Below are 13572 nucleotides of genomic sequence, written 5' to 3' on the forward strand. Positions count from 1 at the left end.
ATGACTGGGAAAGGAAATATCATAACAGTCATGTAAATACAAAGGGTACAAAAATGTAGATTCTTTCCATGCCTAAAAATTTCAATTACCTAATTGAATGTAGTACCTACTCCGAATGTAGTTCATTTACTAATGAAAAACTCTTGAGATTCATGAGGCATGAAAGCTGAGCAGCTACAAATGACATGGCTATTTTTTGCTGCTTGAAATTTTGAAACACTTCTCATTTTCCAAGCTCTGTATCATTATTTTATATAAAGGAAACAAAGTTTATAATGTGTATTCTTATTCAAGGAAAGCATCATAAACTCTTAGATGAGAAGTAAGAAATTTAATTTATGGATAGTATTTTCAAGAATATACCCTTGAAAGTAAGGAAATGCACGTACCTAACAAAGGTTCATTTTAAAAAGCTCTGACAGTAAAAACTTAGTACAAAAAATATTAATGGAAAACACTCAATGTACATAAAAATCTTAGTGAAAGCAGGAAGTTGCCACTTGGATTACCTGACAGGAACGAAACTGGTTGACCAGCAGTGTACATCTCTGTGGGTCTTTCCTTCCATCCAAACTGTCCAGTTCAGCAGCTACTTGATTTAGTTCCTCATCAGCATAGTAGAACTGAGCAAGGAGCTGTGGGTCTGTTCTCTGCATTGGAGACATGGACAATATGACATTACTATTGCAAAAAACCAAAACAATGCCAAAAACTAAACCAACTTCGGCTAGTTGTATTTACTGTGATTTTTTTTTGAACATATAAGCCAGATAAGCAGTATGGCAGCATGGAAACGAATGATAATGAGATTATTTACACACACTCAAAAATTTTTTCTACTTTGAAAAAAAAAAACCTCTCAAAAAACATCTCACATAATAAATGAGACATTACTCAGCTATCATTACCTTCAAAGCCACCCTGGCATTCTCATTTTTTGTGGCATAATTATCTGGAGGAGTCAACAATTGAATCAGAAGGTTTGTTTATTAAACAGAAGCAGTCTTCAGCTCTAGGCAGAATAAGACAAAGCTTCTTTCCAAGTTTAACAAACAAACGATACCCCCCAAACCTATCAAGCACCATGGTAACCTTTGCAGCATTCTCCCTTGGAGCATCACAAGAATGAAGCCACAGAAGAGAAAGGTACTGAATCTACCAGGGCCAAACAGATGCAAAAACTTTACAACACTAATAATGTCACTAAACAAGCCATTACAGAGAGGAAATTATGTCACAAGCCTTTCAGGTGGCAAAGAACAGAATCATCACAATGAATTTCTGGCCACATTAAAACAAAGCAGCAACTATAATAAAAAGACGAAACAAATAAAGGAATGCCTCCTCAAAACCACTGAGAAATATTAATAAAGTGTAAAGGTTTACACCATAAAATGATTTTTTGGAACATTAACAGCTAGGAGTTCTGGTTCCAATATCTTAATTGTAAGCTGTCAAAAAACTACACTCTTGCATAATGTCTTCACTATAGCCCTGATATAAAGGTGCCCAGGGAGAAGAATAAAGCTTGTGATATATGGTCAGGGAAACAAACAAAATTCAAAACGAATGATAATAAGAGGGAGAGCATGTAATTACTCTACTACTAAATTTTATGTTGTTTAGTTCTAAATTTCTGTATTTAGAGTCAAATGTCATAAAGCATTTCTTTAAGCATTCTCTACCCAATGATTGTATTATTTCTGATTTTTATGTTTTCCTTCAGCATTTATCCACCACCATTAAAACCCTCAAGAAAAACTTAAGAAACAAAGATGCAAGAGTCTGTGTATGGAATTGTGACAAAGCACGACTGCTGATTTTTAAGCATCTAAATTGCAATGCAGAAGCAAAATAAGGCAAGTTATTAAGACTGGTCTCAAGCAAAACAAGTATGCCAGAGACACTTCACTCCCATGTGGCTGATTTTTTCAACTGGAGGAAGAGAAGTTTTAATTGAGTTCTCTCAACTGTGTTATGTTTGGTGTGGATTAGCAGTGTGATCTTTGATTAATTGTGTCAATCATATGTGGTCCCTGGCAAGATGAAACTGCATCAAACTCTAAACCTCTTCATGGGGGGCCATTTAAAGCGAATAAAACAAAAGTTTACTAATTCAATTTACTGCACTAGGTAACAGAAAATCAGGGATAGTGCCATGTTCAGTGCCAGTTTCTGTTTTCAGTTTATGCAAAATATGGTCTAAATAATGTAATCCAAATTCCTTACTATTCTTTGGCAGACTAAGAATTAGCAATTCCCATCCTTGGGTACTAAAACTAATAGAAAGACTTAATTTGAAAACATCTCATGGACAACCTACCACTTACCCTAGTAGTTTGTTTCAGGAAATCATCCCATTTAACAACAAATTAATGCATCCAAGTTCTTGTTTGGATTTGCTGGACTTCACCAACACAGCTCATTTTGCCTTATTCAGCATTAGTTCTATTTGCCTATTTCTGTTTTCACTGACTGCAGTAACCCCTTTAACCATGTCACCACTGTGGGATGCACTTAAGGGTTTGGGATTTCTGGGGAGAATTTTTGTTTGGTTGCACAGGAAACTTTTGTCTGTGGTGATACTGCTGTAATCATCCCAATACCCTCTTCAGTATGAGCTCTCCAGTCAGGAATCTCATTCTGCAAGTACACCTCGCATTCCTTCTGCCTCATGTGTCCTTATATTCCACATATTCAGCCCAAGAAATGGCCCAGGGTATCTTCATAGCCAGCACAACATACCACACCACTGGAGAACATTCTCCACAGATTTGAAACCATCACTTCATATATGGGTCAAAACTTGTTATCCCCATTTGTATGCTATACACAAACTATCATTCCAGCTAGTACCAAGACAGGAATCAGCACACCATGAATTAAAAAAAGCCTCCAACCAAACAAAATAACACACCATTCTTTTATTTTATGACAGATCACTCAATGAATATTTATTTTAATGATTCTTACTTTCTAATAAATCCTACTCAACAGGTCAGATACCAAAATCAGAAGATGCCTGCTGTCATCCACAAAGTCAGTCTAAAACTGTCCATATGAAAAAGTTGTATTAACTATTGAACTGGTTACATTCTGCCTTTACCCATCAAGTCCAACCAATGAACAGTGACCAGGATTAGGTTAGTTCAGTTTATTGCATAATGAGTTCTGATCTGATTTTTCAAACAGGATTTAAATGGACGATAAGAGAATGTTTAAAACACCTCTAAATTAAGAGACCTGTTAGCTAGCTACAGGTCATTAGATAAATAACAGGACTGCAGAATTATTTATTGCATGTTATCAAAGGAAAAGATGCTATTCTCAAATCTTGTAAACAAGCTGGTAGACCAAAACCAGAAACTGTCCCTAAAACTAGAGACAACTAACAGAGAAGAAATATTCTAGCACAGACTTCCCAATATGGGACAGAGACCAAAAAATAAACTACCAACAAGAAGCCAGGGTGCCAACAGACCAATCTCAAACTACACAGCAATTCTGGGATCTTTGAAAATCACAATTACAGACACAAGGGTGGTTCTTAGGGACACGTCCCCTTTTTGAAAGAAAATTGCAAGTACTTTCTGCATGACTTTTAACAGCAGCTTTCAAGTATCAATACCAGCTCTTCCTGAGTAACATAAAACATGCGTCATCTCAGACCTGACCGCAGCCCATAATTTGAACATTAAAGGGAATGTTTTCCCCCAGGTTTCCGTGATCCTTTGTAGAGAAGTACAGATTTTCTTCAGGCTTTTTCTTCTACTGAGATTGCAACAGGAATGCAACCACCACCACCACAAAAAGAAGACATGATGATCCCAAATAAGCCAAAGAACAGACAGAAGCAAGGGAACCATGCAAATGAGCAACATCCCAGCTAGTGATAGCACTATCTTCTGAAGCCTCCCAGCTGTCCTCTGGAAAATAATATCCATCATTTTTGAACTGCTGATCTAAAGTCTTCAGAACAACAGCTAAAACCCAACCCTGCTTAAAATAAATTCCATGGACTTGAAAAGCTCCAGATCTCCCATTGTTCACTGGCACTCTTCCAGCACTAAGCATTTGTTTTTCTGCCACACACTCAGGAACCCTGACTTGATCCCTATGGAATGAAACTATACAGAAAAGCAATAATTATATGCCTTTGCTGATGGTAAATCCAGATTGCCTTTTGACATGGGAACAAAGTAAACCTACATCCACTGCGGTAACTTTTCAAGTAGAACATTTTACACAAATACATGTATTTTATTACACATTGTATGAAACGCCTTCACAATCACGGGACAATTTCTGGTGACAGAACATGTGCAATATTTTAACTGCTACAGGGTCCAAATGACACAACCCTTCCTTAACCAGGAAGGTTAAACGTGAACTGCCTGCTCAACCATTCCTACTCTGCTACAGCTCTAACAGCTGAATTGAGCAGTTTTAGAGCGGCCACCACGTTCACATCACTGGAACTGTCTTCCATCTACGCAGCTTCCTTTATTCCTCCAGTGGTAAGGGAAAAGGTTGTTCTAGAAGCCTGGACAGTAAGGAGTTAATGCATTGTATGCCTCAAACACCAATTTCTCAGTGAAGTGAGAAAGTCAGAACAGGATGTGCCTGGAAATGGGGGTTGTGCAAACATAGGGCAGCACCCTGCTAGAGCTAATTTTCCAGTTCAGGTCCACAGTGAGTGCACCAAATAAAGTGGAGAAGCATGGAAGTGGGGTCAAGGAGTGGACACGACCAAGAGAGAGGGCTCAAGACTACCCAGGACCTAAAAGTACCCCCTCAGCCTTTTTGGGAATTCTCTATCAGAGCACTGTACATAGCCCATAGTGTGACATGAGACTTGGAGAATCCCCACCCAGGAAGGGATCCAGGCATTTCCATGCCAGCTTGAATGTACATAACCAGACAAACTTTTTGTTTCATGGGCCCCCACTCCCAAAGGACCACGTCTATGACCATTAGAACAGCAAAACAGTGATTAAGCCTCACCACTGGACCCACAGGTGGTGTCATCTTTCCTTTCAACTATCTACTCTTATCCTTCTCTTTCTTTTCCTTACGTATTTTGTGATATTTTTATACTTTCATAGAAGAGAAACAAAATGCCTACATACTTTCCACAGTAATTGAATTGTTTTAAAATAAACCTGCCTCAAAAATACACTGGTCACTCAGTGTCTTTTCACTGTAATTCAGCCCAAGGATTTTATTAACAGGAACCTCAGTTAGCCTGCCTCAGAGGCAGGTCATAATAGTAGTGTGTCTCTAATAAGGAGCATCCAGTTGTTCTCAGTCTAAATTTGATGCCTATTTTCAGGAAAAGGAAAGAGGCACAGGATCAACCTCAAACTTTCCAATCCCCAAAATAAGTACTGCCATTATCAGACAGTCCTAAATATGAACAACTACTGCATAGCACAGAAATTTTTTAAAAAGGGACTTCTCAAGAAAAAGCACATTCCCTTTAGGATGAAAACTCATGAAAGCTATAGTTTACAAACTTGCTTCTATCTGCAGTGTACCAAAAATAATGCTTCTGTATTGGAAAACAACTCCTTGTACCAGGTGGCAATATGGTCTATGCAAAAGGCAGAATTAGGCCCTAAAAATTCAAATAAAGGCACTGACGAGCCAATTCAGCATTTTCAAAATTACAAATGATGTAGCATATAACTAGTTTTAAGCTAATTAAATTTAACTAAGACTCCCATAACACTATAAGGAAAAAAATTTTTGTTCAAAAAGTGACAGGGAGAGGCACAAAGTCCAAAGTTTACTTATCCCCATAATGAAAACGTAATGTACTTACAGCAACAGAAACTTAGTCAATTGACAACTTGTTACATCAGTCATAGCTGCAGTGTAGGTTTAACTGGCAGATGACAAATTGCAAAGACTGAAGGTACTTCTTCAAAAAGATATATCAGCAAGTTGTTACATCTGCTTATTCCTCACCTCACATGTAAGCAAGTGTATTCACATCCTTCCTTTGGACAGGCACTTTGAATTTGTCATTAATTTCCAAATGCTGATAAATAGCAAGAAGAAACAATAATTCTCTAACAAGCAGGTGAGTCAAAAATTCTGGCATTTAACTATCAGAAGGTTTAGCAGCAAAAATTTTTCTTCATATGAAATGAAAAAGGAACTGTATTGCAAGTACATAGTTGTATGCGGAGGGGGTTATTTGGTTTTGGGTTTTTACTTGGTTTGTGGTATTTTGCTTTTAATCTACTACATGAAGTGCTATTTGTTAAAGAAAAAAAGGGAAAAAATTCAACAGTCATATTTTGTACAACGTCATGAAGTCTTATGCTAGTGTTGCACATGCATAAAAAGTATTCAAAGATGAAGACAACAATTGGTAATTGGTCACGAGGATATGTAAAAAAAAAGCACTGTGAAAAAAGCTACAGCCTGGTTAAAGCTTTGCCAACTGCTCTGTGTTTATCTATAGAATATCATTACACAAGCAAGAAAGACAGGTGAACAGCTTGTTAACACAATAAAATGCTAGCAGCACCTTAAGCAAAAAAAAACAAAACAAACAACCCCAGTGAGATAATGATTCATAGGACAACAAAAATCAGGTGGATAAATGTTTCCAATGTTCTCTACATTGGGTGTAATTCCAACCCCCCAAAAAGGAAAGTCTTATAAAGGTTATGCTTAACTAGAGTACCAAACATCTGAGACTGCCATGCTGTGGGTTTTCACTCATGATAAAGTCAGGGTACGTAGTTTCTATTTTTGACTGCTCATCATACTAATCTGGAAAAGCATGTGCTCAAATCCATATTTTCTGGGGGAAGCACATCAGCATATGCTGAATACAAATTACTGAACCTTTTGGACATCTATTCCGCAGAACAGGAGTGCTCTGCAGCTGAGCCACAGCCTCGATTTCTAGGAAAGAACATGGGCCCCAAGAAGAGAAAGGGGTTTTGCTATAGGGGAGTGATGGAGCAGCCACTTCTACCAAGTGAAGAGTGGGTAACCTTCAAGGCTGCCCACTCATCCACCCTATGGTAGGCTACTCTTAATCAGCAAAAAGCCAACATTACCCATATTGCATCTGTTCTGCTCATGATGGCAACTGGTGAGTGATTTCCCTGTCTTTACCAACCCACTCTTATATAGCTTTGTCATCCTATTTTCTTCCCCTGGCCTGTTGTGCACAAGAATGAGAGAATGGCCGGGTGGGCACCCAGCAGCCAGACAAGGTCAACCCACTCCTCTGAATTTGTAAAACACTTACCTAAAGCCTCCCCCAGCAGCTCATGTCTCAGAGTCTGACCTTAAGATAATCAGATTTCATTCTCAGCTGTTGCAAGAACAATCAAGTTTAAAGAACAAATATTTACTTAGAAACAAATTCAGCTTGTCAGGATACATATTGAAATATACAAATCACTCTTAAATTTTCTTCTCTAAATGCTTTTACGCAGTTTGCTTCAGATTTGTCTAGATTTTTGTATTTAAACATTACACAAAGCATTTCTTCAAACAAAATTGATCCTGCAGTGCTTTTAGTGATTTGTTACCTATCAAGAGGAAAATAGCCAATTTAGCTCCCTGGGCTTGTTGATCAATTATGTTCAATTCCAGATGTACAGCTCCACCTTGCACAGAGCAATTGTGTGGCATTTGAAAGTGGCACCCAGCAATTTGTCCTGCAGCAATGCAAACCATCCTGCCACACTACATCTTCACAACTTAACACATGAGAGGACTTTCAACCCACTCTAGTTATGTTATACCATGTCTAATGGATGTGTCTAAATATTTATAACAACTCCTTACTATCTGGGCAAACAATGACCTCTTCTTAGACATGTCTAGCATATTAATTTCTCTCAAGTTATGATGTTGCTATAACCTTTTTTCCTTTCAGAACCAGACTTTTATTCTAAAAAAAAAACCCAACTAAACCCAATAAATGAAAAAACCCAACAACCTCAAGCAACCACTTTATGCAGTTAAAGGACTGTTTTGAAGACTCTTTTTGGCAGTCACCTTTTAGCACACACATTCCTAAATTATTTTTTCCCTCCCAGGTCTATAGTTCCAGTATTTTGGTCATGTTTACCAGACTGATAAAACATGAACTTTGCTTTGCTGTTCAGAACTAACTTATTTTGAACAATATGCCACACACAGCCTTTTACTTGTAGATCATAACAAGAATATATTAATCAAAACATCGACAAAGCTCCAAAAAGAGGGAAAACTGGCCCAGCAAGTTGAAGCCTGCTGACTGTAAAAGAGTTGCTCCACAGATCTTCTCAGGTATTAACAGGCATAGCACATTCCTCAGTTTTTTCATGTTCAAAGCACATCTTGAATTTTCTTGGCTCAGCAAACTCAGGGTAAGTCTGAGGTGTTCCACATCATATTTTAATAAAAGCACCATCATCTGGGTAAAGCTGCTCATACATAATCTCATTTGACTTGTAGGAGACTTTCAATAAACTGAAACTGAACACCTTGACAGATGTTTGGGATTTAACTACCTTGGCATCATATCAGTAGCACAATCAATCATTGCAACAAAAAGACTTTATCAAAACTTTGTTTCCAAGTGCATCTGTTCAAACCTGGTGATGAAAGAAAGTGCTGGTACAGCCCTCAGCACAGAAACTTTTCCCTTCTGCCTTCTGACAATAACTTCAAATGAATGTTTGCATAAGTAAATCTTTTGATCTTATTTCCACTATTTCAGCTAAATCATATAAGCAAGTAGCTTTCCAAGTGCCATTATCAGTCACACCGTTTCCTACTCAGTTTTCCAGGTAACAGCAAGCTTCAATGGTTATTCGTCCCATGTTTAGCACAGCACCCATCTGTGCAGCTTCACCCATGTCTAACCAGGAAAACACTCCAGACACAGTCCTCAATCTCAAGGATTTAACACCATCTCTCTCTGCAGAAAGTCCCCACCTCCTTGTAGACAGAGCCTACTTAAAGTTTTAAGGAACTTTTAGGAACTTCACTGCTTTTAAGGGCTTGATACTGTGATGAGTATCTTTTTCCAAACACACTTGAGCATGAAGAGTGGCTTTGAAAATTACCAGAACATGAGCAAAAAGAAAGGGAGAGGAAAGACACCAGACAGACAGACCAACAGCAGGAGTACACAGGACTTGAAACCATGTTTAAAACTTTTTAAGCAGTCCAACAACAACAAAATATATTCAAGTACACAAAAAGCAGGTATTTGCTGGAGACAGGAAACTGACTGGATGCTAGTGCATGGCAGAAGGCTCCCATGCATCCCTGCTCCCACTCCCTGCTGAATTGAATTTTTTTTTTTGCTCAATTAGGCATTCACAGGTCTTTTCAGACAATATCCTCAAGGTCTGTCCTTGGTCTCCTGGTCACGCAGAAAATCTCTCCTGGGAGACAAATGGGTTTGTACAGCTATTGCTGTTTTCTGTGCTAGCTCAGCATGCAGTTTGAGTTTGACCAGTTCTCCTCATCAGCATGCATGTTGGATAAGCTCTATCAGTCTTCAGCTACTCTCCACCCCAAGCTGCTCCTTTTAAATCAAGACACAGAATGCACAAAAACTAAGCAGAAGTTAAAGGCAACCATGAATGCTTTTCATGCTTAATATGAACAGTTCTGTATCCATTTATTGAGAGGAACAGTAAAACAAAAAAATCCAAACAAAACCACAAAAACACTCCAAAGCCTCTAGTCAATACATATAAGTGATTCATACAAGGATTTAAAAATCACATATTGTTTCTTCTGGAAAGATCAAGCTCCTCTGACCTGGCATCTGCCTGTTCAGGTACACAGAAAAACCTACATAATTATGGCACCACCTATTTAATGAATGGACACTTTTCCCACATTCTCACCAACAGCTTTCAGAGAAGCTATTACACATACACTCTATTGCCTATTACCCTTTATTGACCAGCAATATTGCTTTCACATAACTGTTGGTTGGCCCCAAATGCATTCTGCAAACTTCTGGCTGCCAGGTATTTCTATAGAATGCTAAATGGCAGAAGAGACAAAGGCATTAATTGCAGAACTGATGTTAAAAGGAAATTCATTCTCAGTAATGCTTACTCTAATATTTACAATGCCTTGGAAAGAATATTATTTAAACTAGTTTTCCTTTACTGTATTTGATAACAGTATTGAAAAAACAACATTACATGGGAGACACCACAAAAAGGAGAAATGTGATGTTTGAAAACCAAAGTTAGCTTAAATAATGCGAAAATACTAGCTCCTAAGTAAAAAATCACTTCTATTTCAATGTAAACACCTACTGCAGGCCTGAATATCTGAATATCTTCTCTACCATCCCTGCACTACGCAGGCTCTACACCCCAGTCGGCTCCAGAAATGAACACTAACTAGGGACCATACCAAAATCACAGAAAGACTCAAGACACCTTACATCTTACAGGGCAAGTAATTCCAGCGCTTCCAAAGCCTAAAGGAAGGACACCTGCTAGAGTAGCTTTAGCTTTTCTTTCAATCACATAACAGGTTAAACTGTTCCACTGGTTTCACTGTGAATACTGCATTTGAAACAAGGCTCAGCATAAATGCAGTCTTGGATCAAAGCTATTAATTTCTTTTCAGCTGCAAAACAGTGAATATTTTTCCCTAAGCAACATAAATTCAAGCGTCAAAGGTTTCCTGACATTTCTGAAATCCGAGCTCTTAATTATTGCCATTAATTTCAAGACTGCTCAGAAAACAGTCAGTAACAGCTGCATCCAGCCTGACTTGCACAGCTTTCTAAGCTACAGTCACACAATCACATTCCTTACCTAAACCATGCCAATTTGCTCTAGAAAAGGCAAGAACAACTACAGGCATTCTCCTGTTCCTCATTTCCCGTGCTCTAGCCTTCCTGTTTTGTGTAACAAATGCAAAGTGAAGGTCAGAACCTGGAAGTACTTTCCCACAGTGGTCTTGCCTACACCAAACACGCATCTCTCCAGCCCAAGCAGTATTTTCTTGTTCCATTCCAAGGTGCAAAGATGAGATCTCCAGATCCCTCTAGATCTGCCAGGAGTATAATGGTAAAATTTCCTTCTGAAGGCAAGAGACACCAGTTAAAGCTTACTGAAATAAAAATCTCTTTTTTGCCCTTTCTTGCTACCTTAGAGACAAACTGCCTTGCATCTGAATTTAGCTCCAGCTTTTTCTGTTTTGCTCCCTCCAGCAGTGGTTACACCACACCTGAGCCACAGCTCTGCTTTCATTTCCAGAATCCAGTGTGTATGACACAGGCAAGCCTGCAGACTGAAAAGCCTGCAGAGCTTCAGGGACTACCAATGATGAGCTAAAAAAAAAAATCTCAATGCATTATTAACCACAAACCTGCTTTTAATACACATGACCCAAGGAACTGGAAAAATACTTAAAGGAGACTTGCATTTTACGCATTTGTTGCATCCTGCAAACACAGTCAAAGCAATTAATTGAAATGTCATACAGTAAAATGTTTTTGGGTTATTCCTCCAAGCAGTTACTTCATCTAGTCAGGCAACAGTTTCCTCAGGTATTGAATATTTTACAATTTCTAATGCTATATTGCTTTTCCTTACCAAGTTATAGGTGAAACACAGCATTTCTTTTCAAAGAAAATGTAGTGAAGACTGACAGGGAGTTTTATTCAAACTGTATACACTCATACCAATATACCATAACTCAGATTTTTTTGCTATTCGTTTTCCTTTATATTTTTTTTTACAATATTTGTAATTATTAATGATATACATACAAAATCATTACAAGACAGGCTAAAAGAGAGCACATCCAATTAAAGGTTCTGTTCATGAAGATACATTAAATTCAGAGATGATATCACATCCCAAAATTGTGCTGTGAACACAAACACCACTCAAAAGCATGACTAATATCCATAATCAAAAGTATGTGTTGAGCAAAATTTTATTCATTTACTTTTTTGTTTATTTATTTGAACGAAAAAAGGAAGTCCAGAATTTATCAACTGGAAATGACAGGCAAAAGAATATAACTTGGAACTCATGAAGTCTGGGGATATGCATGTATTTTCAAGGGCCATCGAAGATTATTTATATTCAGCAAAACACAATTATGATTTTGAAATGGACTGAAAATAGAAATGTAAATCAAGTTGGCAGTATATTTCTACTCTCCAAGCAGCTACTGCTTGGTTGTTTGTGTTACTACCAACACCAGCCTAAGGACTAGTCAGGACCCAACACAACCTGAGACAAAAATAGGCATTACCCATAGGGGGTGGGTGGGTCTAATTACAGTAAGATGGTAAAAGTACTGACTGATTACAACACAATGACTCATTATGGGGACATGTATTTATATATTAATTCCACATTCAGCAAAATAATCTGTCAAAAATCTATGGCAAAAATTCCCCAGTGTATCAAAGTAGATTGTTTCAGAAAGACCAGCTTGAGACAGGCAGCTCCACATTTCAATTACACAAAACCCACGTGTGAAATATCGTGGTCACTGTTTAATGTGTAACTGAATGCTGGGAGTGCTGCAGTGAGGAAGACAAAAATCTGAGGTACAAGATACAAAACAAGAACAACCAAAACCACTAAGACAAAGCCAAACTCAGTACTAGTGTAGAGAACAGAGCAAACATAGGAAACAAAGATATAAACTGAAAAGATGGATTTATAAACCCAACACAAACTTTCCTCTTTGAAAGACAACTTGGAGTTCCATAGTAAATCCATCCCTTCTCACTGGTAGCTTCTGAGCATCAAAACCCAAAGCTAAATTCTAAAGCTGTGATGAATGCAGGGATTCTGACAAGACAAATCCTAGAGTGCCAGACCTTTTCAGTGGTGCCCACGGACAGGACAAGCAGTAATGGCCATAAAACAAAACACAACAACTTTCAATCAACATCAGTCAGAACTTTACAGAGGGTGGCAGGGCAGTGGAACAGGCTGCCCAGGAAGGTCATGGAATCTCCCCTTCTCCAGACATTAAAAATCCACCTGAACACATTCCTATGTAACCTTCTCTAGATGCCCCTGCCTTGGCAGAGATGTTGGACTGGATCATCTCCAGAGATCCCTTTCAACTCTAAACTATTCTGTGATACTGTAAATGAAATCATTTGAGTTATGAAAATTACATTAATAGCCATTGTATATATATAATTGTATTCGTAAAGGAAAACTTCAAGAAAGCTATGCTAGCTATTTTATTCCATAAAGGAAAAACTAAATTACCTGTGAAGTGAGACTTGCTAAATTACCAGAAGAGCTATTACAAACATCTTTATTTCCCATGAAATAATTTCATTATGCAAAATATGAAAAACCAGGAGACTGCTAGACTTCCTAATGATTATATATATAATGTTTCTTTACCACAGGGTTGTTTGCACTTGTGAAGCACAGACATAGAGAACCTCCCAAACACCCCAAATTTCTGCAAATGAGCTTACACCCCACACACCCCACCATCATCAGGGTGCCATTTGTGGTAGCACACAAGTGACTCTGCTCCTGCCCAGCTGGACCTGCACTCAGCCCAGAATGCCAGGTGGCCCAA

The 13572-nt window shown here is 38.2% G+C and overlaps 1 protein-coding gene across 7 annotated transcripts in view; it reads right to left on the reverse strand.

Annotated features, from left to right (window-relative positions):
• ZFYVE28 (zinc finger FYVE-type containing 28) overlaps positions 1–13572 on the reverse strand; it is a 145570-nt gene that overhangs the window by 79636 nt on the left and 52362 nt on the right. For all 7 annotated transcript variants that reach the window (XR_005957105.1, XM_041490478.1, XM_041490470.1 and 4 more), the window contains exon 2: positions 510–650. Coding sequence is in view for 6 of the 7 variants with exons in the window: in XM_041490478.1 (XP_041346412.1) it covers positions 510–650 (141 nt within the window). In the remaining variant the exon portion in view is untranslated. The remainder of the gene's footprint in view (positions 1–509; positions 651–13572) is intronic.

Source organism: Pyrgilauda ruficollis, unplaced genomic scaffold (genome assembly GCF_017590135.1).
Source record: "Pyrgilauda ruficollis isolate IOZ18807 unplaced genomic scaffold, ASM1759013v1 scaffold1, whole genome shotgun sequence".
NCBI lineage: Eukaryota > Metazoa > Chordata > Aves > Passeriformes > Passeridae > Pyrgilauda > Pyrgilauda ruficollis.